General features: G+C 42.0%; 1 protein-coding gene across 1 annotated transcript in view; it reads right to left on the bottom strand.

Moving 5' to 3' along the window:
* The window catches only part of LOC116516109 (teneurin-1-like), a 348,491-nt gene that overhangs the window by 70,881 nt on the left and 250,079 nt on the right, over positions 1-27,531 (bottom strand). The window contains 3 exon segments of the mRNA XM_032228512.1: positions 4,805-4,825; positions 5,441-5,690; positions 17,212-17,355. Of these exon segments, the coding sequence (XP_032084403.1) occupies positions 4,805-4,825; positions 5,441-5,690; positions 17,212-17,355 (415 nt within the window).

The following is a 27,531-nucleotide window of genomic DNA, read 5'->3' as shown; positions in this document are numbered from 1 at the left end:
TGAAATGAGATAAAATAACACACAGGGGAAGAATACAAACAATACAAACAATTTAAAAAACACAACATACATTCGGTTTAACTGGGGGTTGAACCCGATTTGAAAATCAGCAACCCCAGGCCTGTCGGAACAGCCAGGTTTTGGTGGCTTTTTGGAAGGCCATGAGGGTGGGAAGGGTCTGGATCTCTGCTGGTAGCTCGTTCCACAGAGCCGGAACAGCTACAGAAACTTTGCCTTGGACTCTGATTTACTTTTGGATGCTATTTGGAACTCTGACATTAACCTGAATCTGACACAGGCACTGACTGCATGATTGGACTGAGTAGTAAGGGGTGTGGAATGAAGGAACAGGAAAACACAATGTTCCAAAGCTGCTTTTCAACAGGCAATTGGACTTCCTTTGTTTTGTGTTTGAAGACATTTCACTTCTCATCTAAAAAGCTTCCACGGTTCTGAAGAAGCTTCTTGGATGAGAAGCCATGAGAAGTGAAATATCTTCAAGGAAAAAAAAGAACAGTTGCCATTTGAAGAGCACTTTGGGACAATCATGACCTGGATGACTCAGAATCTTCATAGGCAGGGAAACACAATCATAATTAGGGGCAGGAAGTTGTACTGAAAGCAAGACAACAGAATAATTGTCAGAATAATTGTCAAAATAATTGCCAAAAAGGCAGACAGAGTTGTCAAACTTATTCCATGTAGTTTTCTCTCTGGTAATGCTGTGCTGCTAACTAGGGCATGCAAAACCTTTGCCAGACCTATCCTTGAATACAGCTCATCTGCCTGGAACCCACACTGCATTTCAAACATCAAAACATTAGAGAGGGTCCAGAGGTATTTTACAAGAAGAGTACTCAACTCCTCTGCTCGTAATAAAATTCTGTATACCTCCAGGCTTGAAATTTTAGGCCTTTATAACCATGAACTACTCCATCTACATTCTGACCTGAGCTTAGTGCACAAGATCATCTGCCATAATGTCCTACCAGTTAATGACTGTTTTCACTTCAACTGCAATAACACAAGGGCTATCAATAGATACAAACTAAATGTAATCCATTCTAATCTCAATTGCAGGAAAAACGATTTCAGCAATAGATTAGTATATGTGTGGAACAGTCTCCCCGATCCTGTTGTTAGTTCCTCTAACTCCCATACCTTTTACCTTAAGCTGTCTACCGTAGACCTTAAGTGTTTCTTAAGAGGTCCCTAAGGGGATGCACATAAGGGCATCAGTGTGCCTACCGTCCCTGTCCTACTGTCCCATTGATATGTACTTTTCTTATGTGCTTATGCCTATGCTTTGCTTATTTATATCCATTTATTTGTGCCATTTTTAAACTGTGTTTTCATACTTGCTTTCTTGTACTTGTTGACAAATAAATAAATAAATATTTATTTCATCCAGGTGGAGATTATTCCATCTATCTATTTTGAACAATATTGTTAATCAAGGGCCAGATGTTTATAACACATTGTAATGAAAGTTTTTGACTTTTTTAAAAAAAGTGCTCTTAAAGTTACTAGAGAAGTGGACCAGGATGGTTTAGACCAGGGGTGTCAAACTGGCGCCCTATGGCTCGGATGCATTATGCGCAAGCCACGCCCATCCCAGCTCTGATAAGGGGGAAAACACCCCAAAACGTCACATGACAACAAATTGACCCTGCAAGTTTGACACCCATGAAAACCGACACTCATACATTTATAACAGACTATTGCAAATTTGGAATGCAAAGCTAGAGGTCTCACAGCAGATAGTGATAAATTATAAATTCTATGCTTTCTGCATTACTTTGTATTAAGCAAACCTTCAGAGTCAAATTTCATGGAAACATCTTAATAGAGAGCTGAGGTCAAATAGGAGAAGGCTGTGTCTTAAAGTAACTAATGTCAAGGTAGACTAGGCTGGGGAATTCTGGAAGTTGAAGTCCATAAGTCTTAAAGTTGCCAATATTGGCTACTCCTGTATTGCAAGATGCTCTTGAGCAGGAAGTCACCAACCTTTTAGACCCCAGGGACCACTAAATTCATAATTTTAAATCCTGTGGACCACTAATAAAATCTGCCTAATGACTGGCTAGGTAAGTGTGGCTAGGTGGTCATGTGACTGGGTGGGCATGGCCAACTTGATGTCACTCACATCGAGCGGTGCCTCACCAGCCTCTACTCGTCTCTCCCTTCCCAGCCACTCCTCACTTGCCCTCCCGGGTCCCAACAGGAAGCAATTGCTGGAGCTAAGTGGCCACCACAAGACTTGGCAAAACAGCTCAGTTCAAATTGGATTTGACCAAGAAGGAGGCTCAGCAGAAGCACCTCACTGAGGACTACAAGCATAGGCTTTCCAAGCAGAGAGAAGACGTGCGGGAGTGCAAGGCCAGGTACCGGTGCCTAGAGGCTTAATGGGCTGAGATAGTACGCCAGTTTCGGGGCATTATGCAGTCCCACTGGAATAAGGCCCTACGGCTCTTTGCCACCAGCAGCACTTCCCTCCAGCCTTTGCCCAAAGCCCCACACCAGGAGGCTGAAGCAGACCCCAAGTTGGATTTTCTGCCCCTCTCCAATCTGCACAAAAAGACCTCAAAGAAGGGGTATTGGACCTGGGTACTTGAGAGACCGCCTGCTGCCAATTACCTCCCAAAGACCCATTAGATCACACAGGGCTGGCCTCCTCCGGGTTCCGTCTACCAGCCAATGCCATCTGGCTACTACCCGGGGGAGGGCCTTCTCTGTGGCAGCTCCGGCCCTTTGGAACGAACTCCCCGCAGAGATTTGGACCCTCACCTCTCTCCAGGCCTTCCGAAAAGCCCTTAAAACCTGGCTGTGTCGGCAGGCCTGGGGTTGATGAGTTCCCTTCCCCTCTCGATTTGTGTGTCTGTTGGTTATTTTTGAATACTTGTATTTGTAGTTTTTGTGTTTCCCTTTCCCCCTTTGGGTTTGTGCGCCGCCCTGAGTCCCACTGGGAATAGGGCGGCATATAAATAAAACGAAACCTAAACCTAACCTAAACTCTCTGAAGCAACACAAGCATTCATTGCACGTATCCAGCCCAGGGGCCATAGTTTGAGGACCCCTGATTAAGCGTAATATAAAAAATGCAAATAATTTTTCTGCAGACTACCAAAATTGTCTCATGGACCACCAGTGGTCCACAGACTACCAGTTGGTGATCGCTGCTCTAGAGTCCACTTTGTGATAGAGTATAATTCAAAATGTTGTTTTTTTTGTTCAACAATGAATTCCTCCACTTATTTTCATTTCCATTTTCTATACATCAGACAAAGCTCCCTGTTTGTCCCCCACTGGGGGAAAAAAACCTGAATTCACCAATAAGTATTCATTTAAAAAAAAAATCACTGCCATGAGGCAACAGATGCTAAACCTTCTGAGTCAAACTCGGAAGACAAATTATATTGGAAAATAGCCAGACAGAGAAAGTGTTTTGTTGCTTCTACTGGTAATGGGAAGAACCAATTATAACCTTCTGTTCAGAAGCTGCCTTTCACACAATCCTTTATCTAAGGATTTATTCAGCTGTATCAGCCCCTGAAGCTAGAACTGGGGAAAAGTTTTCAGTGTTGCTTTCCCCCCACACTTATTTATTTTAACTGTCAAGTTCTCATCATTCTACTTACGAAATGTTATAAACTTTCTTCAGCACAGTCTTACAAGTCAGTGACCAATGCTCTTATCCACTTCTAGTTAACAAATTCAATAGGCAGAGACAAATAATTTAAGAACTGGTTCTCTGCCCTAATGACCAGCTAGGTAGGTGGGGCGCAGTAGTCATGTGGTCATGTGGGTGTGGCCAACTCAACATCACTCATATCGATGGGTGTTTCGCCTCAGCTGTTACATTGTAATAAGGGTTAACCGGAGAGGCAGTTTCTGTAAGCAAGGCAATACAGATTAGGCTAGAAACAAAACCAGAATGTTCCCTTCCTGCCTTCCTTACAGTATTAGCCCTGTAAAGTGGAAAAAAAACAAAAGGAGATTTCTTCCAACAACCGGTTCTCCAATCTGCTTAGAAAGTTAACAACCGGTTCTCCTGAATATCTGCGAACTGGCTGAATCCCACCACTGGGTAGAGATGTTCTCTAACATGGAAAGGACCATGTTCTATATTTTTTAGACTTGGGAAGGTGGGGACCAAGCTTTCATATCATTAACATGCCAAACAAACCAGAGTTGTATGCATATTTTTAAAGAGTAAAGCAATTAACTTTTTCCCTCAATGTATTAATTTATCCTTTCCTCCAAATTTAAATGCTAAGGTTTTCAGTTGCTTTCTATCTTGTTTTTGTACATTTTGGAAAATTCTAATTATAAATAATTCAAAATTATCATTAGTTTTACAGATGAGCCAGGTGGAAAGCCACCTTAGCAATTTTTATAAGGGCCAAGGCAAATTGCTATGTGGTTTTTCAATAGAGATAGTGATAATTTTGATTGCTTTTCCTCAATATTAATTATAGAACAACATTTGGACAGTTATCCAAGCAGACCCTGCACCTGTGGGAATACGCTAGGAGGAGGAGGAGGAGAAAAAGGAAGAAGAAGAGGAAGAGGAAGAAGAAGAAGAGGAGGAATAGGAGGTGGTGGAGGAGGAGGAAGGAGGAGAAGGAGGAAGAAAAAGAAGAAGAGGAGGAGGAGGAAGAAGAAGAGGAAGAGGAAGAAGAAGAAGAGGAGGGAGAGGAGGAGGAGGAGGAAGAAGAAGAGGAGGAACAGGAGGAGGAGGAACAGGAGGAGGAAGAGAAAAAGGAAGAAGAAGTAATTGTTCATAAGATCATAATTTTCATACCTGTGTCTGGTGTCCCTGTTTCTTGAATGGAGATTCACGCAGAGGCAAAAGTAAAAAAAAAAAAAAAGAAAGCAAAAGAAAATGCAATAACATAAATATATTAACAGAAACGATCATAAATATTTTTAGTCAATTAACATATTAGCCATCCTGCAGCCTATTGAATCTGCATAAAAACCATAACTTTGTGATAAATTTAAAAAAAGTTCCTACCGAAACAGTAGGGTGAGCCTTTAAATACAAGAGCTAGTTTATTTCTCTGTGTTGCGATTCACATTTATCTTGCTAAATACATGTTCAAGAAAGTGACAATAATGAGTAATTATTATATTATTAATAATCAATCAGTGGAACAATTAACCAGAAGTTGTGGATGCTCCATCACTGAAGACTCTTAAGAGATTGGACAGCCATTTGTCTCAAAGGATATAGAGTTCCTTCCAACTCTGTTATATTCTGTGAATAACTGGAGTCAGCTAAATATATACTGTAAGTTGCAAAAGATGCTTTGATATGTTATTTTCTTAATGTAAAGTGTTTTTTGTTTGCTTTGGAAAAGAGGAAAGATGACCCAACAGATATGCCTTGTATACCCTTGCTGCAGATTTTAATACATCACTCCTGTGATATTTTTACCTTAGTTCCAGGATGCTAATAGAGTTTCCTGAAGGAAGAAGCCTTCGGACAAAATTGAAATCACCAATATAGATGCTCCCATCGGTGCCGGACGCAAGGGCCACAGGCGCAAACAGTTTGCTGCTGTGAGAAGGACCGTTACAATTGGTGCAGGAGACACTCCTCTGGTGCCCGTTGCCCATGACGGTGGAGACCACTGCTGGCTGCTGTGCGATGAATATGTTCTCTCCATTGCCTTTATGGACAATCCCTGTTATTTACAAAACAAATAAAGATACACACATAGACCCATTGTCAATTCATAAAGTTGCCATGGTGCGGAAAGGTGAGGGGGGGCAGCACATTCCACGCATACCTTCGGCTAGAGTCAGATTACCACAGCAGGCTTGGGAGGGGTGCACCTCATTGGGGAATGTGATTTATGACACAGAATGAGGGGAGGGAAGGAACAGTAGTAAAGTTCAGCTAAAATTCAAATGAGGCTTAGATCGGACTGCAATACGGTATTGCCAAAATGGTGCTCCTAATAAAAGACTGATTATCTTTTGAAACTTGGGTCGAGGCTCATGAACCAATTAGGCCTTCTTTCGGAAACCTGACAGATGCCCATAGTCACAACAGTACATTAATAGTTCATTTGATTCTTTCTTCAGTAATCTTCAACTTGTGACTATCATTGAACCCAAAATTTCTGTTTCTAAGCAAGACAGTTTTGCCCCACTTTATGACTTGTCTTGAACACATTTGTTAAGTGAATCATTGCAGTTGGTAAGTGAGTAACCTGGCTGTTAAGTGGATCTGGCTTTCCCATTGACTTTGCTGGTCAGAAGGTCGCAAAAGGCTTGCGTGACCCCAGGAAATAGTAAATGTCATAAATATGAGTAAGCTGCCAAATATCTGAACTTTGTAAAAAAGATGTAGAGATTCCAGAAAGAGTGCAGAGAAGAGCAACAAAGATGAGGGGACTGGAGGCTAAAACATATGAAGAACGGTTGCAGGAACTGGGTATATCTAGTTTAATGAAAAGGAGGACTAGGGGAGACATGATAGCAGTGTTCTAACATCTCAGGGGTTGCCACAAAGAAGAGGAAGTCAAACTATTCTCCAAAGCCCCTGAAGGCAGGACAAGAAGCAAAGGGTGGAAACTAATCAAGGAGAGAAGCAACATAGAACTAAGGAGAAATTTCCTGACAATTAGAACAATTAATCAGTGGAACAACTTGCCTGCAGAAATTGTGAATGCTCTAACATTGGAAGTCTTTAAGAAGATGTTGGATAAACATTTGTCTGTAGTTGTGTAGGGTTACCTGCCTAAGACTAGAAGACCTCTAAGGTCCCTTCCAACTCTGTTATTCTATTCTATTCTATTCTATTCCATTCCATTCCATTCCATTCCATTCCATTGTATTCACATGACCACATGGATGATTTCAATGGTCATAAGTGTAAAAAACAGTCATAAGCTACTTTTTTCAGTGCTGCTCAACTTTAAACGGTTACTGAATGTACTGGTGTAAGTTGAGGACTACCTGTATTAATGTTTTCTTTTTAAAAAAGCACAAATAAAACAAATGAGATGAAAGATGGCCATTTGCTTGAACACATCAGAATTCAAACTGGAGAGAGCTGGCAAAAGTTGCTGTTTTCGCCTATATCTTGGGGAGTGAAACAGCCTCACTCTCTCAGAACCCCACAATGAAGGAGAAGAGCTCAGAAAGAACTTTATGAGCATTCTTTTAAATGTGAATAAGCCTTGTGGTTGTGTATCTATCTGATCAGCCAGACTACCAGCAGAATCCGTGTTGTTATAAATCAGCTTTTAAGAGGCCACAAAACTCCTTGTCGTTTTATAACACAATTAAATACTATCCTCTTGTTATTTGCATGCTTATTCTTCCGATTTGAGGCCCACTTCAGTTCTGTGAATTTTGGCAGTTTATAGAAAATAAAACATCCATGGCATTACGATAAATGTAATTACAACAATAAAAACCATGAGTTTGCTTAAGCAACATATAGCTCTTAACTATTTTAAAAAAGCCCTCCAGAACAGCTCCATATTCAATTAGTTTCCAAGAAGTCAACGGAATGTAGAAGGATATGGAAATGAAGAAATGAGCAGCAACTGTGAGTAAAACATGAACCTACCCTGGAAGAACAGGAAAGCAGGAAAAATAAACTTCAGATTGCCCTATCTTGACCCTAGTTGGAATAAGAGAAACTTTGTTAAGCTTTCAAGACTGTGTTACCACAGCCAATTACCAGTAGAATTGAATTCTAGTATCTCATTTGATACAGAGCGGCATGGTGGCCTAGTCGTAAAGAGGCTCACCTCCCACTCAGAAGGTTGAGAATTCAATTCTAGATAGTGGCAGACGTTTCTCTCCTAGGGCACAAAGAGAAAATATCTGCTGTGAACTTTGTATGGTGTCAGGAAAGGCATCCGGCCAGTAAATGCTCAGCTTCATCCAATCAATCTGACTCAAATTGCCTCAAATTAAGGGAGTACAGGGTCATTAAAAGGGAGGGTTTTTTTTTTAAAAAAAGGTGTCTGTTTCTGAGCTGGCATACTTTGAAAGGCTGACAGAAGATCAGGCCGAATCTCAGCTTCCATGGAAGAGTCTAGCTCAGTGTTTCTCAACCTTGGCCACTTGAGGATGTCTGGACTTCAACTCCCAGAATTCCCCAGCCAGCAAATGCTGGCTGGGGAATTCTGGGAGTTGAAGTCCAGACATCTTCAAGTAGCCAAGGTTGAGAAACACTGGTCTAGCTAGTCCTAGACTTACAAGAGTTTGCTTAGAGACTGAAGTTACACCAGCATTGAAAAAACTGTTAAAGGAATGGGGCTTGCAAGAATGATCAGATGTTGAAGAAGTTTTGGATAAAGAGATTTAAGAGTCCAGAGATTGAAGGAAGTGTGAGAAAGAAACATAAAATAACCTCACTTTGATTTGGTTTAGTAAAAGCTGGATCAGAAACTTTGATAGGCTTTCAAGATTCTATTATTATACCCTACAATAATATAATATTTCTGCAATCCCCTGTGTTATTGTTCTCTTGACCTTTCCTCTCTTGAAGGGTTGACAGAGCCCAGAAAACTTGTCCTTCTACATTTGAAGAAGAGATGAGGGTATCTCAACCCTTCCATGTGGACTGATCCATGAAGCTGAACAGGGTACGTTTCCAAATATATTAGATTATGCCCATCTAAGACTAGTTAGAAAAATCTCTGGTTAACCCTGATTTTTATGCTTTTTAAAAATCAATTAGCAAATAATTCTTCAAGTTGCTAAAATTTTCTTTTCCCTACGAGTAAAGAATACCTAACTGGAATCTACCTGTGCAGTTAATATGGTGGGGTATATTGTGTGAAAAGAGCACCTTAAAAACTAATCAATCTTAAAAGAAAGGTGAGAACACATTGCTGTTCATAACAGAGTAAATAGAGAAGTTTTCTGATTTGGTTCTCCTCCCCCCGCCCCCCGAAAAGAACCATAAGCTGCAGTACAAATCCAATATTCAGCCTGGAATGAAAGCTGACAGATGTGAATGAAAACTCCAACACCTCCTATAGTGTATTTATCTCTGGGATGAACAATTCTCTGATTGATTGTGCTCCCTTTTCACCAGTGATTGAGAGAAGTGGAAAACATCTTTTTTTCTTTTTGAAAATACTGGATTTCTAGTTTTTATTGTTCAGAGTCTTTATCTTCTAAGGTTGGAGTTCATGATGGAAAGAATATTCCGGAAAATCTATTTTCTCACCATTAAAAATCTTCAGTATGACTAAGTCTTCCAAAGCAAGTGACAACATATTCGTACATGTCACAGGTACAAGGGGGTGGTGGAGGGGGAACGAAAAGAACGAAAACGGTAAGAATGAGAATGAGAAGAAGGAGAACGACAAGGGGGAGGAGGAGAAAAAGAAGATGACAAGGAGGAGAGGAAGAGGAGGAAGAGGAGGAGGAGGAGGAGGAAGAAGAAGAAGAAGAAGAAGAAGAAGAAGAAGAAGAAGAAGAGAAGGAAAAGGAGAGAAATAGGAAGAAGAAGAGGAAGAAGAGAAGGAAAAGGAGAGGAAGAGGAAGAGGAAGAAGGAGGAGGAAGAGGACTTGAGGATTGTTGCATATTGGGAGGGACTTGAAATGGTCAGAATAGCTAGCCAATTGACCATTTGTCAGAGATGCTGGTAGGTGAGCCTGGTTATGTCCCAGATGAAGACAATGAGTTGTCCTCATGAAGGTCAACAACTGAAAGAACATTTCACTGCTTGTGACAGAAGGATTAACATGCAACCATTTTTCTTCCTTTTATCAATGTGTTTGCTTTGTACTCTACTTTTTCAGTTGGGTTTCAAGCGGCTTCCCTTTTATTTCTTTCATCGTTTTTTCTCTCCTAATTCTTGTGGCTCTTCGGGCTGGAGGAAGAAGACACCCTTTGATCTGATATTTTGTTACCCTTCACAGTTTGAGGGATAATAATTGCATTCGTTCTCCTCTCCCAGCCCGACTGATCTAATCCACTCCTGAGAGATTACATATAACTACCGAAAAGCGCCCGTAACATCTATCAAAAGTCCTGCTCGCTGTCTAAATATTGCTTTTGTTTCAGCAGTAGAAATTATCTCCATCATATGGCTAATGAGAATTATGAAAAGTTTATTCAGAATCGTGGCTACTGCAGATTGAAAAATTCAGACCCCAGCCTTCACAGCTTCAACCTTAAACTGTCTACCATGGACCTCATCCCATTCCTAAGAGGTCCATAAAGGGGGCGTGCATAAGCACACCAGCGTGCTAACATCCCTGTCCTCCTGTACCCATTTATTTGTATACATTTTCTTTATTCAGGTCCATGTTCATACTTTTACCTGCTATCTTGTACATGTTTGACAAACTAATAAATAAATAAAATCTCAGTGAGAAGTCTTCCATCTCCTTCTAAATTCATTAGAACGTCTAAACTGCATTAGAAGATGCAGCTCCATTTCTCATGAGCGAAATAAAAAGTAAGGTTCCCATCGCACGGCCCCGTATTGAAAAGCTTTTCCATCAAGTAATGCATGTAATCACAGGTAAGTAGAACTCTAAGATAAAACTTTCTCCCACTTTTCTTTTCATCATTCCTCCCCCCTTCTCTAATACTATGCTCCCCGCATATCTCAAGAGGCCTGCATGACACTAAAACTGCTTTAGTCTTTAAGAGCTCAAAACTTCTTACCAAGAATGGTATATAAAAATTCTTGACTTCTATATTGTTAGGATGTAGCTTTGCCTTCAGCTATCAGTATATCCTTGCCGTTAAGAAGATGGATGAACCATGCTTATTAGCTTTAGAGCTGTAAAGTGCTCTATTATTTCACCAGCAAGGTGCTTTATTTATTTACCTGAGCCTTGCCTAGCTCTTCTTTTCAACTACTGGTAACAAGGAATAGCTTCAACTGCAAAGCATGAAATCCCAAGGGATCTCCACAGTAATACGCCCATGGCTTTTGCAAGCTACAGAGAAGTGATGCATCTACGTTCTCTAGGCTTATCACAATCACAGTCTTACACTAGATTGTCACCCCAGGCGATACTTAGTAAAAAGGAGTCATTGCAGGAACATTGATGAATTAGGACTATGAATGTTTCATGGGCATCTCCAAAAGTCTTGAAAAGCTGCCTAGAAGTTCCAAAAACAGGGATACCTTTAAACTCCCAAGTTCTTTTTTAAGCACATCAAGAGTTTTCACTGCAGGAAACTTAAAATGTTGGCTCCTGTTTTGTAGCCTATAGATCAGGGATGTCAAACTTGATTTCATTGAGCGCCACATCAGAGTTTGACCTCAGGGGGCCAGGGTGGGTGTGCCCAGAGAGGGCATGGCCAGCTCGACGTCACTCATGTCGGAGGTGCCTGTGGCAACCCGAGCACTTTGCCAGTGAAAATGGGCTCCTAAGCTCCATTTTCAGCTGCAACGGCCTCCTGCAGCCCTCTGTCAGTAAAAACAGAACCCGGACAGACAGCACGTGGCCGTCCCATGCTCCGTTTTCACTGGGGCCAGTCCTTAGCTGTTTCCAGAGAGATCTAAACACCCCCGGGCCTTGAGTTTGACACCCCAGCTATAGATACATCACTGTCATTGTCTTCATCATATCTGAAAGTTACAGACTGATTGGCATTTAATGTCAGAGATAAAGAACTAAAGATGGAAATAACATTTATTTTATTTTATTTATTTATCAAATTAAAATTACAAATTCTAAGGAGCAAAATGAAAAACATAAATAAAATGTGACAGGGACAAGGGGCATGCTAGTGCACTTTTACACCCACCCACCCCTCTTAGGAATCTCTTAAATATGAGTGGAGATCCACAGAAGTTAAGTTAGGCTTAAAACTGTGAAAGTTAGTAGCTGAAACTACTGAATCGGGGAAGATATTCCAGATTTTGACAACTCTGTTCTAAAAATTGATATATATATTTACAATCAAGTTTAAAGTGGTTTACATTAAGTTTTCAACTTATGGATGAGAAACAAGGAGAAGGTGTATAGTTCTTGGAATGTCTTCCAAATGTATAAGAGCAGCTTGGCAATAGACCAGGGTGCTTAAGTTAGTAAGAGATATCTTCCCTGGAACTAAAAAATCCACAGAAATGACAGGAAGAGTTGGCTGTCCTCTATCGCTACATGAATAAAGATATTTCTATCTTCGTCTCAGCCATAACAGCATATAATTAGGAGACCCGAAAGCTGGCTTGGCTTGAAATATGTAGTTAGGGGACAAAGATTTTGCTGACAAATGCCAATAAAATAGGGTGGAAACTTGCCTTTGATACCAAACACAAATGAAATAAGCAATTTGTTTGCAAACTGCAAAAAAAAAAATTGTGGGAAAAGTTCTTGTTTGTAAATAAAGATGGCATTTCAGCTTATTTTCCTAGCAATTACCTTGACTTATGACCACAATTGAGGCCAACATTTCTGTTGCTAAGTGAAACAGTTGTTAAATGAATTTTGCCCCATTTTACAACCTTTCAGAAGGGGATCACATGTGCCTGGGACACTGCAAATGTCATAAATATGAGTTGCCAAGCATATGAATTTTGATCACATGATCATGGAATTGTTGCAACATGAGAAACAGTTGTGTCAATTTTTTTCAGTGTCATTGTAACTCCGAAAGGTCACAAACTGAACTGTCGTAAGTTGAGGACTACCTGTGTATACCTGACACAGCCAACCGTTTAGATAAAGCAGTTGAAAACTTTGGAAGGAAGGACATTTGCAATTGAAAAAAAAAATCATGTTGAACGCATTCCTTCATTCCAATACAAGTCAGCCTAACTTAAATGCAGTGATATTTTCAAAGCTGGAATCATGGCATTAATCATAAACAGATTGTTTTCCCTCACTTTATCTTGCTCTTTTAGAAGAAATTAAATGGTGAATAATTCATTACTTTTCACCTAATGAAATTTAAGAACTTCTTGTTTATCCCAGTGGTCAAATTATGGGGGGAAGAGTCGGGTGGGATTATAACTTTTGATACTCTCTTCCTAATATAAAAATAGTTGAGGGAGGGGCATTGCAGAAAATAGCAGAATTGTCTCTCTGGACTAATTTAAGTGGGACTCACTTTTGGGAACTAAAAATGATGGTTTCAATTATTCAGTGGTGGGTTTCAAATCTTTTTAGAACCTCTTCTGTAGGTGTGGCCTGCTTTGTGGGAGTGGCTTGCCAGCCATGTGACCGGGTGGGAGTGGCTTGCCAGCCATGTTGCCGGGTGGGAGTGGCCAACTTGTAAAATATGGTGAAACTCATTTAACAACGCTCTTGCTTAGCAACCAAAATGTTGGCTCAGGAACTCTGACATTGAAGTGTGCAATTCTTAAAGCTGTCAAGTTACAAGACCCTTGCACCCCTAACCCTTTAGGAAAAAAAAACCCAGGGGTGTTCAAACTTGACAGCTTTAAGACTTGTGGACTTCAACTCCCAGAATTCCTCCTCTCTGTTCATCTTGATGATGTGCGGATGGGTGTGGGGGGAGCTGGAACCGGTTCTAAACGGCACGGTAGATTTGTGGAACCACTTCTATAGAAGAGGTTAGAACTGGCAGGAACCCATCCCTGCAATTATTTCACATCTACCTCACTTCTACCTCACTTCATTTCCACCCTTAGGTTCACCCTATTCGGTAAAGTGCTGGCAGCAATATTTCAATCTTGCTAAGCAAATATTTAATTCCTTTCTGAAATGAGATATTCCTGTTAAAAATGGTAAGAAAAAAACAGAGGCAAAGTTGTAAGAGTTACCTAACTAAAACACACTTTCAAGATATTGCTAACTTGGAAAGTATCCAAAGAAGGGTGAGATTTTGAATAGGTGAGACATCTAAAAGGAAAGAAGGATCTGTAAGGAATGGCTGGCAGAACCAGGTTGTTTTCCTGAAGATCAAATGATTTTAATTTGGGGCTGCCACAAAGAAGAGGGAGTCCACCTATTCTCCAAAGCACCTGAAGGCAGGACAAGAAGCAATGGGTGGAAACTAATCAAGGAGAGAAACAACTTAGAACTGAGGAGAAATTTCCTGACAGTCAGAGCAATTAATCAGTGGAACGGCTTGCCTCCAGAAGTTGTGGGTACGTCACAATTTTTAAGAAGAGATTGGACAACCATTTGTCTGGGGGTTGGACTAGAAGACCTTCAAAGTCCCTTCCAATTCTATTATTCTGATAAAATGAAAGAGGTGTCTTCAAATGTCATAACTCCACAGTAATTCCAATTTGATTTGTTGTTTCATTGAACCCAGAGATAGAAATTATAGGATTTTTTTTAAAAATAATCATTGAATGGTCCCCGCCCCCCTCCGCCTCACAATCAGGAGACTGTGAGTTCGATCCTAGATAGAGGCAGATATTTCTCTCTCTGAGCACAATGAGAATATATCTGCTGAAACAATCTCCGCATTGGTGACAGGAAGGGCATCCGGCCAGTAAATGCTCAGCTCTATTCAGTTTCCCAAGACTTCACCCTGCAAGGGATTATGGGGTTTTTAAAAGATGATGATGATTGGATTTTTTTTTTTTACCAATAAGGTTTGTTTGCTACTGCAACAAATTCCTTGGGATGTCCTATATGTTGTTGTTCTGACCTGGGCTTCCTTAGAAAGCAAGAAGCAAAGTCCTGGTCCCCGCAAAACCTATTTTATTTACACGACTGTGAATTCCTTTCATTCACAGCAAGGCTTAGCAAACAGTCTTTCCAAGGAATGTTTATCCACACGCACCTTATCTCGTTTGGAGTGCTGCCAGATAACTACCGTAGTTTCCAAATGCAGGGCAAGGCAACACTTGGCACAGAGTCTCTTAAAGTCACACAGGGAACATTCCACTCTTGAATCGACCGAATGAACAAATTATTTCCTGCAAAAGCCCACTCCCCATTTGCTCCTTTTTTGTTTCCTATGGGAGGGGCCAATCACCTTCAAGGCGTGGCTTTACTCTTAAATTCACCCTGCTTTCTTAGTTGTTCTTGTCTTCTGGCAGCTCTGCACATGCACACACTGGGAACAGGCTCCAGCTGTTCTTCTGTCTCACTGCTGTCTAAGTCCCTCTCTGCCTCCGATGCAGACCCCTCGTCTGAGCTTTCCTCAGCCCCCAGGACTGGCCCATGCCCCTCCCCAACCTCCTCACTGTCCGACTCTGCTGCCAGCTCTGCTGGCCACTGGCAGGCCACAACAGTTGTTTCCTGAAAGCGCTGAAGCAAAAACTAGACAGACCTTCATCAAAAGGCAAATTCTGTACATGGGAATGTTGTCTGGAGTAAAAGGCTTTCATCAAGACTATCATGCTAGGACTCTCGAGATGAGACTAAAAATCAAGATTTCAAAATATGCAGATGTACCGGTTTTCTACTGATTTCCATAACTCATGGAAACAAGACTTCAACATAAATCATAATTTAGCACCATCTATTTATAAACACTTGCTCCTGGGGAGGAAAGCTATCACAAATCTATACAGCATACTAAAAAGCAGAGACATCACCCTGCCAACAAAAGTGTGTATAGATAAGTGTTGTGGCCCATCAGGAGCCGTTGGAGCTGCCACCAGACTCCGACAGTGAGGGGCCCTATAAGTCGGTTCTGGAGGATGTGGGGGATCCTGGACAGGGTTCTGACTCCAAGCAGGGTGCAGAGAGGCTGGTTGGCCACCAGGAGGCGCCTGAGCCTTAGACTAGTGGGTAGGAGATAAGGGAGTGTGATCTGGACGTCAGCAGTGGGGAGGAGCCAAGGGAGGTGTTCCTAGATGCCTGGCACTGGAGAGCTAATAGGCATAAGGAACAATTATGCAATTACAGGAGGTAATTGCACTCAGCTGGTGGTCATTAGACTCCTCTCCAGACTATAAAAGGATGGCTTGTGCACACGCCCCTTTTGCAGCAGTCAACGCAGGAACTAATGTCGGAGAACATTATTGTGAGCTTGGCAGGCTGAATTGCTGCCACGGCTTATCTGTGCTGGATTGCTGCCCAAGTTTGTCTGTGCCGGTTTGCTGCCAAGGACCTGTCTGTCTGTTAATTAAATGCCGTAACTTATCTTTGCCTCGGATGTGTGTTGGTGTGAGATGAGGGGGGTTAGAACAAATAAGGCTATGGTTTTCCCAGTAGCAATGGACGGCTGTGAAGGTTGGACCATAAGGAAGGCTGAGCGCCAAAGAATGGAGGCCTTTGAACTCTGGTGCTGGAGAAGACTCCTGCAAGTCCCTTGGACTGCAAGGCGATCTAACTGCTCAGTCCTAGAGGAGATCAATCCTGGCTGCTCTTTAGAAGGCCGGATCCTGAAGAGGAAACTCAAATACTTTGGCCACCTGATGAAAAGGAAGGACTCACTGGAGAAGAGCCTAATGCTGGGAAAGATTGAGGGCAAAAGAAGAAGGGGATGACAGAGAATGAGGTGGCTGGATGGAGTCACTGAAGTAATAGGCGTGAGCTTAAATGGACTCTAGAGGATGGTAGAGGACAGGAAGGCCTGGAGGAACGTTGTCCATGGCGTTGTGATGGGTTGGGCATAACTTCCCAACTAGCAACAACAACAATTTATAAACATTCATAATTTCTGTCTGGGAGGGAGAATTCACCTCCATGTGTGGCATAGATGTTAAAGCTTTAGTGTCAAGCCAGCCTCCCTCAGCAACCAAGAAAGAAACCACTTAACTCCAGTTTGCAGAATTAACAGTATTTTTACTGGTTATGAAAAGATAGTAGCTAAGCAAAGCAAGATCTGAGGCAAAAGCATGCATAATCATAGATTATCAATATGTGACCCAACCCCCTCCCCCTGGTAACCCCATCCCTAGTCCAATCTGCAAATCCCTCAGGTGTCATGTGAGGCCCATCTTCAAAAAACATCATCAGGTTGGTATGGAGGACAGTTGGCCTTGGCGGGCCCATCCACTATCTCCAACATGTGCAGTATATGGTGAGAACCAAACTCCCTTTTCACAATCTCTCCTGTACTTAAAACTTCCCTTCCCAAATACCATGCCTCCCCCTCCCCGTTTCAATGGCAGCCGAAAGCAAGTAGCGAAACAGAGGCTGACATTTAGAGTAGGACTAAGGAGAACCAGATTCAAATCCGACCTCAGCCATGGGTGGCTTAAGTTTGAGATTGTCATTTTCTGTCAGCCCAATTTACCTCAGATATTATGGGGAAATCCCCATTTAAGCTGCCTTGAGCTTCGTAAAATCTAACAAAATAATAATTAAAAAAAGAATAAGGATTATACTCACCACTCTGTGTATTCAAAATGTGGTGCTTGTCTAAGGACCAGCCTCCTAGATTTGAAGCATCCAACTCAAATCCTTGCAATGTCACAGTCCTCTTCTCCCACAGAATCAGATCAGGGCAGCTCTCATACTCGTAACCTACTGAGACTGCGGAGAGATAAAATACAACATATCATAGCTACTAGTTTGTTGATTGCCTAGGATGGATCTAAGAGCAGGCAACAGGTGGTAAAGTAGTGGCACACTTCAAAACCAAGAACACACTAAGGCAGAAGCTTGTCCACCCCAAGGATAAAACACCCAGACAGAAACTGAGCAACGTGGTATATGCAGTATAATGCAGTCAGCCATCTGCAGATCTGTGCATTGGGGAAACAAAACAGCCACTTCACAAATGCATGGCACAACATAGGAGAAGAAATCCATCAGGTCAAGATTCAGCAGTCCATCTGCATTTGAAATACACATGCCGCTCTTTTGAAGATAACAAAGTCTATATTTTGGACAGAGAGGATGGTTGGTTTGAAAGAAAGGGTTAAAAATATCATCTATGTCAAAATTGAACAGCTGTCTCCCAACAGAGGGGGAGGGATATGACATCATCTATCTCCAGTCTACAACACAGTCCTTTCAAAAAGGTCTGGTATCCATTTGCACCACTCAGGTGACCCTGATGACACAGATAAAACTCCAGGTGACCTTAACGACCCTCTAAATGGATGCAAATGACCAGCTGTCTGCAAGGAGTATAAATACTTCCATTCCCCACCATTCAGTCAAGAGTTGAAAACCTTTCTTGGATGAGAAGTGAAACATCTTCAAAGAAAAAAGTCCATTGCCACTTGAAAAAAGCACCTTTGGGACTACCTGTGTTTTTTGTTTTTCAACTTACCAGGCCTAGATCAGCAAGTATGTCCCAATTCCCCCCTCCCCCCCAAAAACAGTGGGAAAACTATAAACCCAAACGAGGAGTCTGCATTGCTGCTTAGTCTGAGTAAGACTATTTGATTGCTGATTACTTTCTTTTTAAAGAAATGAAAAATCAAAAAAAACAAAACTGAGCCAGGTAATGAGGTGTTCAATCTATGACATTCTTATTAAGGGGGCTGAGATTAAACCTCGCAATTTAAAGATAACTCGGAGTAACTCTTTCAAACCTGAAAAGTCAACAGGAACAGGAGAAGCCATAAAACTTGTCATGGTAACAACAGCAAAAAGGAGAAAATAGCTTTTGCAGTGGCAATTTTTCCTCTGTTTCATTACCATGACAAATACAGTCGATTTTTTTTGCGGCTGAAGCTGATTCCCAGATTCTCTGAGACGACCACAGAGCGCCCGCTGGCAGTGCAGAGGCTCAAGAGTATATGAGAAGAGAGGAAGGAGGGGAAAAAAATCCCCCAACTAAAAGATATAATTGCTCTCTGCTGCTGGAGGGAACCGCTCGGGTTGTAAATATAAACATTGTTTCTTGGGAAGACAGACGTGGAAGGCAGAGGTAGCAAATTTAAAAGGCAGAACTGTGCCACACGCCAAAACATTACACTAATGGAACAACCTTGGGGCTTATGAAGAGAAATGAATGCTCTCGGACTTGCAATGGTTCTCCCGGGACTTAAGGCAGAAGTCATTCTTCCTGATCATTTGGAAATCCTAAAAGATTGAACCTTGGGTGTTTTGTACTCAAAACTCATGGCCTACGATGGGATTCCACGCCCTCCTTCCGCCGAACAGAGAGGTTGTTTCATTGGTATCTAGTAATCATCTTTAAGAGGGTAAATGATGCTTTGAGGTTTCTTCCCTTGCTTTACCCAACAATTTGTATCAGCTCTGAAATTGTCACAGCGGTGGTGTCTTCCTGAGGGCAAGGACTCACACAGCATCGCTCTGGGCAAAGGCAGAAAGGTATGCCTGGATGAAAAGCTCAATGATCATCCAGAGGTTCAGGATGCTGCCAAATTTGTATTTGTTTGTATTACTTTGTCGAACAGGTACCAGGTAGCAGGTATAAATATAAACATGGACATGAACGAAAGAAATGAATAGAAATAAATGGGGACAGTAGGACAGGGACGGAAGGCACACTGGTACACTTATGCACGTTCCCTTTACGGACCTCTTAGGAATAGGGTGAGGTCCATGGTAGACATGAAGCTGTGAGGGTTTGAGGATCTAACCATGGAGTCAGGTACAGCATTCCAGGCGTTGACCACTCTGTTGCTGAAGTTGTATTTTCTGCAATCGAGTTTGGGGTGGTTTACCTTGAGTTTGAATCAATTGTTTGACCGTATAGTATTGTGGTTGAAGCTGAAGTAGGCATTGACAGGTAAGATGTTGTAATGGACAATTTTGTGTACTGTGCTTAGATCAAATTGTTGCTTCTACAAGCAGAATGATTATAGTGGCAAGCTAAAAGAACAAATGGCCAGGTCCACTCCGTAATGCTTGGGGAAGGATATCCCAAGGGTGCTTCTTCAGGAGGCAACTGGACTTTCTTGTTTTTCTTTGAAGGTGTATGAGCTTCTCATCCAAGAAGCTCATGCAAGCAAGTCCATTTGTCTCCTGAAAAAAAAAAAAACCTTTGGGACAGCCATGGCCTGGATGACTGAAGATCGCCATAGAATTTTAGCTGTGCACTTTGGGATGAATGCCCTGAGAATGATGTGGGAGTATGAACAGATTTTAACAAAACATTGCAGACTGCAGGAACCATTTGTAGTTTGAGATGCAGACAGAAAAGACTCATCCCCAACAGCCTGTCTTCAACAGTGAAGGGAGACAGGGCAGAAAATATCTACAGCCAAGAAGGGTCCACATCCATATGCACTACTCAGGTGACTTAGAGGACACAGATAAATCTACAAGTGGCCTCAATGATCCTCTAAAAGGATGCAATTGACCAGCTGTCTGTAAGGAATGTGAATCCTTCCATTCCCCACCATCCAGTCAGAGCTAAAGAAGCTTCTTGGATGAGAAACGAAACGTCTTCAAAGAAAAAACAAGAAAGTCCAGTTGCCTTTTGAAAAAGTATCTTTGGGGCAACCATGACCTAGATGACTGAGAATCTCCATAGATATTTGGGGAAGGATAGTTTTGTAGTCACCAAAACAGTCTTCCCCAAGCCTTTGCCCATTCAGTTTTGGTCACCATGATGCAAAAAAAGATGTTGAGATTCTAGAAAGACAGCAGAGAAGAATAACACAGATGATTAGGGGACAGGAGGCTAAAACATATGATGGAAGGTTGCAGGAATTGGGTCTGTCTAATCTAGTGAAAAGAAGGACTGGCGTGACACGATAGCAGCATTCTGATATTTGATGAGCTGCTACAAAGAAGAGGGGGTCAAGCTATCCCCCAAAGCAGCTGAAGACAGAACAAGAAGCAACAGATGGAAACTAATCAAGGAGACAACCAACCAACCTAGAACTAAGGAGAAATTTTCTTATGGTGAGAATTAGTCAATTGAATGGCTTGCCTTCAGAAGTTATGGGTGCTCCATTGCTAGAGGTTTTTAAGAAGAGATTGGACAGCCATTTGTCAAGAATGGTACAGGATTTCCTGCTTGAGAAGGGGGTTGGATTAGAAGACTTCTAAGATCCCACCCAACTGTGTTAATCTGTAATTCCTGTTTCATTTATGTCACAGAGCTAGTTCCCCTATGTCCTTACTCTAATCCAGGGGTGTCAAACTGGTGGCCCGTGGGCTGGATGCGTCATGCACAAGCCACGCCCACCCTGGCTCCAAAAAGGCAAAAAAAACATCACACATCACACAGTTTGGTATCGCTGATAGTGGCACAGCAGACATTTCCACCGAGTCCCCGCTCAAAATCATTCAATTTCTAGTGTGAGGCACGGATGGCTAAACCCGAGCCTTTGGCTCAAGATATTAAAAAAAATGAAAACTGGCATTGAAGACAGGAGTCTGTGCTCTCCCTTATGTCTCACATCATCTGTAAAATATGTTTGCTTAGTTTAATTGCATTAGCACATTTAAAGCTGCCTTCAACGTGAATGCGAGGGTTACTGCATGCAAAAGAGACCTTGATCAATCTGAAAGGGCAATTTAAGTAGGATTTCCACTAGCTTGATTTATAGCAATGAATATTGAAATGCTGCTGTACATCCCAGTTTTTCGGTGCAGTTCTTCCATCCTGCAACTGGAGTATCTACTCATACTTAATGTAGTTATTAAGTCCATTTATGTTTTTGCCTTTTCAGTCAAAAGGCATCTCTTCCATCCGCCCATAAATTGCAACAAGTGTAAGTTATATTGAAATGAAAAATAACCAAGTGTGGGTCTTTGGTGGTCTTCCCTCCTTTGGTTCAGTTACAACAGGAGGATTAGACATTTCATCTCTGTTCTAGGGTAACCACCTATCTCTCTTCAACATAAAATGGTAAATTGCTCTTAGCTGTGAAATGTTTGGAAACAGGCTTACTTCCTGAATCACAGGAAAGTTTGACATACAGTCCTCTGATATTTTAGGTGAAGACAAGAATTGGAAAGGTGCACAGACTGTTTTCAAGGCCTGTGTGGAAGGAAGGAAGGAAGGAAGGAAGGAAGGAAGGAAGGAAGGAAGGAAGGAAGGAAGGAGGAATCTAGTTAACATGTCTGTCAGGAAGGAATCTAGCTAACATATATCCATCTGTCTGTCTATGTGTCTGTAAGGAAGGAAGGACTCTAGCTAACATATATCGATCTGTCTGGAAGGAAGGAAGGAATCTAGCTAACCTATGTCTGTCTGTTTGTCTATCTATCTATCTATCTGTAAGGAAGGAATCTAGCTAACATATATGTCTGTCTTGAAGGAAGGAAGGAAGGAAGGAAGGAAGGAAGGAAGGAAGGAAGGAAGGAAGGACGGAATCTAGCTAATATCTGTCTGTATCTGTCTGTCTGTAAGGAATGAATGAAGGAATCTAGCTAACATATGTCTGTCTTGAAGGAAGGAAGGAAGGAGAGAGGGAGGGAGGGGAGGAAGGAAGGAAAGAATCTAGCTAACATGTTACTGCTACTCTGGTGTACATATAGAATCCTGCAAACTGCCATAGGATTTTCTTAGCCACTTTCATAATGAGTTAATTAAGGTGGGGTTTCTCTGAATACTTTCTCCCAGATGGCTGAATTGCTGTTTATGAGGTAATCTGTCAACTCATCTGCCTCCAGCTTTGCCACAATCTCACACATCTGCATTAGAAATCTGACTCTGCTGAGTCAAAACTTCCTTAATTTAATCAAGAGCTCTAAATTGCAGCTAGCTAATTATAATTTATTCCCCTGGGATTAGGACACATTGGTGGGAATTACTAGTTAAATGTCAACTGAGAGGACTAGAAGATGAGCACAAGGAGCAACTGAAGTCAAAGCTCGTTGAGAAACCTAGACAGAGGATACACCAGTCTCTTTCCTGATCTAGAACGTGGTGCATATTTTGGCTGCTTGAGTTGTTGCAGAGCAACCATTTTGGCCACACTGGCAGTCTTTGACTTACAACCATTCATTTAGTGACCATTTGAAATTACAATGGCACTGAAAGCAGTGACTTGTGATCATTTTTCACACCCACGACTGTTGCAGCCTCCTCATGGCCATCGGATCAAAATTCGGACAACTGGCTCATATTTATGACAGTTGAAGTGTCCTGTGGCCGTGTCATCGCCTTTTATGACCCTCTGATACATAAACTCTGTGGGGAAGCCAGATTCACTTAACAACCGTGTTGCTAATTTAACAGCTGCAGTGATTCCCTTAACAACAGTGGCAAGAAAGGTCATAAAATGGAGCAAAACTCGCTTAAGAATGATTTCACTTAGTGACAGAAATGTTGGGCTCAATTGTCGTCATAAGCCAAGAACTACCTGTAATTCAGCATACTTTCTGAGTTTTTGTGTTCAATTTTCCCTGAATTTCTCTGACTGTTACTCATTTCAGACACTGGAATGCTTCCTAACTCTTCCTGGGTTAATAGCAATAGCAATTGCACTTAGACTTATATACCGCTTCACGGTGCTTTACAGCCCTCTCTAAGCGGTTTACAGAGTCAGCATATTGTCTTCAACAATCTGGGTCCTCATTTTACCAACCTCGGAAGGATGGAAGGCTGAGTCAACCTTGAGCCTGGTGAGAATCGAACTGCTGGCAGTAAGCAGAGTTAGCCTGCAATGCTGCATTCTAACCACTGGGAGAGAGGGAGGAAGGAAGGCAGCAATAGCACTTAGACTTATACACTGCTTCACAGAGCTTTACAGCCCTCTCTAAGCTGTTTACAGAGTCAGCATATTGTCTTCAACAATCTGGATACCCATTTTACCCACCTCAGAAGGATGGAAGGATGAATCAACCTTGAGCCGGTGAGAATCGAACTGCTGGCAGTGGGCAGAGTTTGCCTGCAATGCTCCATTCTAACCAATGCACAACCAGGGCTCATTTAATATCTACAAGTACTTTGCACAAATCAAAGGAGCAGTTATGGAAACTCCTGGCTTTATTGCATCAATGATCTTCAATGGATGATTGTATATTCTGTGCAAGGCCTGGACTGTTTAGTTTTGATTATTTTAAAACAGTTGACTGTTTTGTTTTAATATTATATACACAATCCGACAAAGTAGGAATACTTAGCCATTTCTGGTTCTCCTAAAGAGTAAAAGAAAGATAAAATTTGACTCATAATTGGCTAGAAAAATATAACCGGGAAGTGAAATAAATTTTCCGAATGACAACAATGTTATGTAGATTGGTCAAAGAAGAGGGAGTCAACCTATTCTCCAAAGCACCTGAGCGCAGAACAAGAAGCAATGGATGGAAATTAATCAAGGACAGAAGTAACTTAGATCTAAAGAAAAAATTCCTGACAGTTAGAACAATTAAGCAGTGGAACAACTTGCCTCCAGAAGTTCTAAATTCCCCAACACTGAAAGTTTTTAAGAAGATGTTGGATAACAATTTGTCTGAAATGGTTTAGGGTTTCCTGACTGAGCAGGGGGTTGGATTAGAAGATCTCTAAGCTCCCTTCCAACTCTGTTATTATTCTTATTCTTATTCAATGAAATCACCAGGACTCCAGAGATATACAGTGTTTATAGTGGCATTGTGACTGTTACATAAAACAACACAATGCAATTACAAATAAAGAAAGGGGAAAAAAAACTGAAAGGAAAATGTGGAAAAGCAGTGTTTCTCAACTTATTATTTAATTCCCAGAATTCCTCAGCCAGTTGGCTTGGGAATTCTGGGAGTTGAAGTCCACACCGCTTAAACTGGTTCAGGTGGGAAACATTGGGTTTGGCTTTGCATCTTTTTCCTTCTCCATTTGCAACAACTTGATAGTTGTGGTTGTTAGTGCAGCAGAAAAGGAAAAAAAGCTATTTTTAAAAAACAAAACAAAAAGCAAAGAGCAAGAAAACATATTGAATATGATTAAACATAAGCCAACCATGTGTGGCAACAGCCAAAAAAGCTAATATGATCCTCGGTTGCATAAACAGAGGCATAGAATCAAGATCAAGTGAAGTATCAGTATAAAGCCTTATTAAGGCCATACCTGGAATACAGTTTTGGTCACCCCATTACAAAAAAGAGATTGAGACTTTGGAAAAAGGGCAGAGAAGAGCAACTAAGATGGAGACTAAAATGTATGAAGAATAATTACAGGTCTAGACTAATAATTGGCTAGTCTAGATAAAAGAAGGATGAGGGTGCTATGATAGCAGTATTCCAGTATTTGAGAGGCTGCCACAAAGGGGGAGGGGGGTTCAGTTTATTTACCAAAGCACCTGTAGGCAGGACAAGAAGTAATGGATGGAAACTAATCAAGGAGAGAAGCAACGTGGAATTAAGGAGAAACTTCCTAACAGTGAATACAATTAATCAGTTTGCCAAGTTGTAGGAGCTCCATCCCAGGATGTTTTTAAGAAGAGACTGGACAGCCACTTGTCTGAAATGGTGTGGAGTCTCCTGCTTGAGCAGGGGTTTGGACTAGAAGACCTCCAAGGTCCCTTCCAACCTCTGGTCTGATTGACTTCCTTCTGCCTTGCTAGAGTTCTGTTATTGCTCTCCAAAACGGTCCTGTCAATTTTTCCGCGGTCTCCTCCAGGTGGCAGCATATCGCTTAAGCATTCTGCTTTTCAAATACCTCTAAGATATAGGTCAAGAAGTATGTTTATTCAAAGGAAAGAAACAGGTAAATAAGACTGCAAGGCACAGCACGGTGTGTGTGTGTGTGTGTGTGTGTGTGTGTGTTCTCCAGACTTCGACAACTTTGGCTGCCAGTTAGAAAGGTTAAACTAAGGAGCTGACAAGGTCCAGGCAAAAGAAAAACACCATGGCTTCAAAATCTGAGGGACGGGTTTGGACAAAACTCAGCAGTTTCGTGTGGCTGTTAATAAAAATAGGATCACTAACATGATGGGCAATGTCTGATGATGGATATGACAGAAGAAGAAGGAGGAGAAGGAGAAGAAGAAGAAGCTGACCAGTGGCATTCAGCAGCTGGATATCCACGATCAAATCTGCTCAGCAGATTCCATGCAGGGATGTTTGTCAGAAAGGGAAGAGCTGGAGAAAAGTATGTAGAGCACCTACTGAATGAGAAGTCTGTCCAAAAATGAAAGCAATTCCAACTCACTTTGAGTTAGATGTGGGTCATCAGCTGTAAGAAAATTTTGCATGTAGATACTCATGCTGGAGAAGACTCCTGTGAGTCCCTTGGACTGCAAGGTGATCCAACCACTCAGTCCTAGAGGAGATCAACCCTGGCTGCTCTTTAGAAGGCCAGATCCTGAAGAGGAAACTCCAATACTTTGGCCACCTAATGAGAAGGAAGAAGGACTCCCTGGAGAAGAGCCTCATTTTGGGAACGATGGAGGGCAAAAGAAGAATGGGACGGCAGAGAATGAGGTGGCTGGAGGGAATCACTGAAGCAGTCGGCGTGAGCTTAAGTGGACTCCAGGGGATGGTAGAGGACAAGGAAGGCCTGGAGGAACGTTGTCCATGGGGTCACGATGGGTCAGACATGACTTCGCAAGTAACAACAACAACAACAACTCATGCATTGGAAGCACAGCTGGTCCTCCACTTACGACTACAATTGAACCCAACATTTCTGTTGCTAAGCGAGAGGTGCATTTTGTTCCATTTTATGACCTTTCTTGCCACAATTGCTAAGTGAATAACTGCAATTGTTAAGTTAGTTAACCTGGTTGCTAAGTGAATCTGGCTTCCCCAATTGACTTTACTTGACAGAAGGTTGCAGAAGGTTGACTCCGGGACACTGAAACCCTCATAAATAGGAGTCAGTTGCCAAGAATCTGAATTTTGATCACATGACGTGGGGGATACTGTAATGGTTGTACATGTGAACAAAAAGTCATGTTGCTTTTTTCAGTGCTGTTGTAACTTTGAACAGTTACTAAATGGGCTGTTATAAGTCTATAGCTACCTGCATGTAAAATGTATTGCATTTGCAACACCCTACTTTGGCCAAGGCATTCCAACCTCTATTTCCAGGTTCAATGGTAGAATATCTTTTTTTTTCTTTTAACAACCCTGTAATCCCTTGAATTGTGGTGGCGTCGGGACAATTAAACAGACCTTGAGTTTATTGGCTGGATGCCCTTCCTGATGCCTATGCAGAAGTTCACAGCAGACAATTACTTATTGCAACATTGGGCACCGGCTAGCTGGTCTTTTGGTTTGCGGCATGTGCGTGTGCGCCAGCTAGCTGGTCTTCGTGATACCCAGTTGTATCTCTCCGCCATGTGCCAACTCAGTGAAGCAGTAGAAGTGATGTGCCACTGCCTGGAAGCTGTCAGGGTCTGGATGGGAGTGAACAAGCTTGCACTCAACCCTGACAAGACCAAGTGGCTATGGATGTTGCCCCCCAAGGATAGTCCAGATACTCCATATTTAAGCCTGGGGGTGAAACTTTAGACCCCTCAGAGAGAGCCCACAACTTGGGTGTCCTCCTGGACCCGCAGCTGACACTAGAACACCATTTGTCAGCTGTGGCCAGGGGAGCTTTTGCCCAGGTTCGCCTGGTGCACCAGTTGCTGCCCTACCTGGACCGGGAAGCACTTCAAATGGTCACTCATGCCCTCGTCACTTCAAGACTTGACTACTGTAACGCGCTCTACATGGGGCTGCCACTGAAAAGTGTTTGGAGACTACAATTGGTCCAGAATGCAGCCGCACGAGCGATACTGGATGTACCGAGATACACCCATGTTACACCCATCCTCCGCGAGCAGCACTGGTTCCCTATCAGTCTCCGAACGCGCTTCAAGGTGCTGGTTATTACCTTTAAAGCCCTACATGGCTTAGGACCTG

Source organism: Thamnophis elegans, chromosome 12 (assembly GCF_009769535.1).
Source record: "Thamnophis elegans isolate rThaEle1 chromosome 12, rThaEle1.pri, whole genome shotgun sequence".
Taxonomy (NCBI): domain Eukaryota; kingdom Metazoa; phylum Chordata; class Lepidosauria; order Squamata; family Colubridae; genus Thamnophis; species Thamnophis elegans.
The sequence above is the reverse complement of the archived record's forward strand: the minus strand, read 5'-3'. Positions and strand labels throughout refer to the sequence as shown.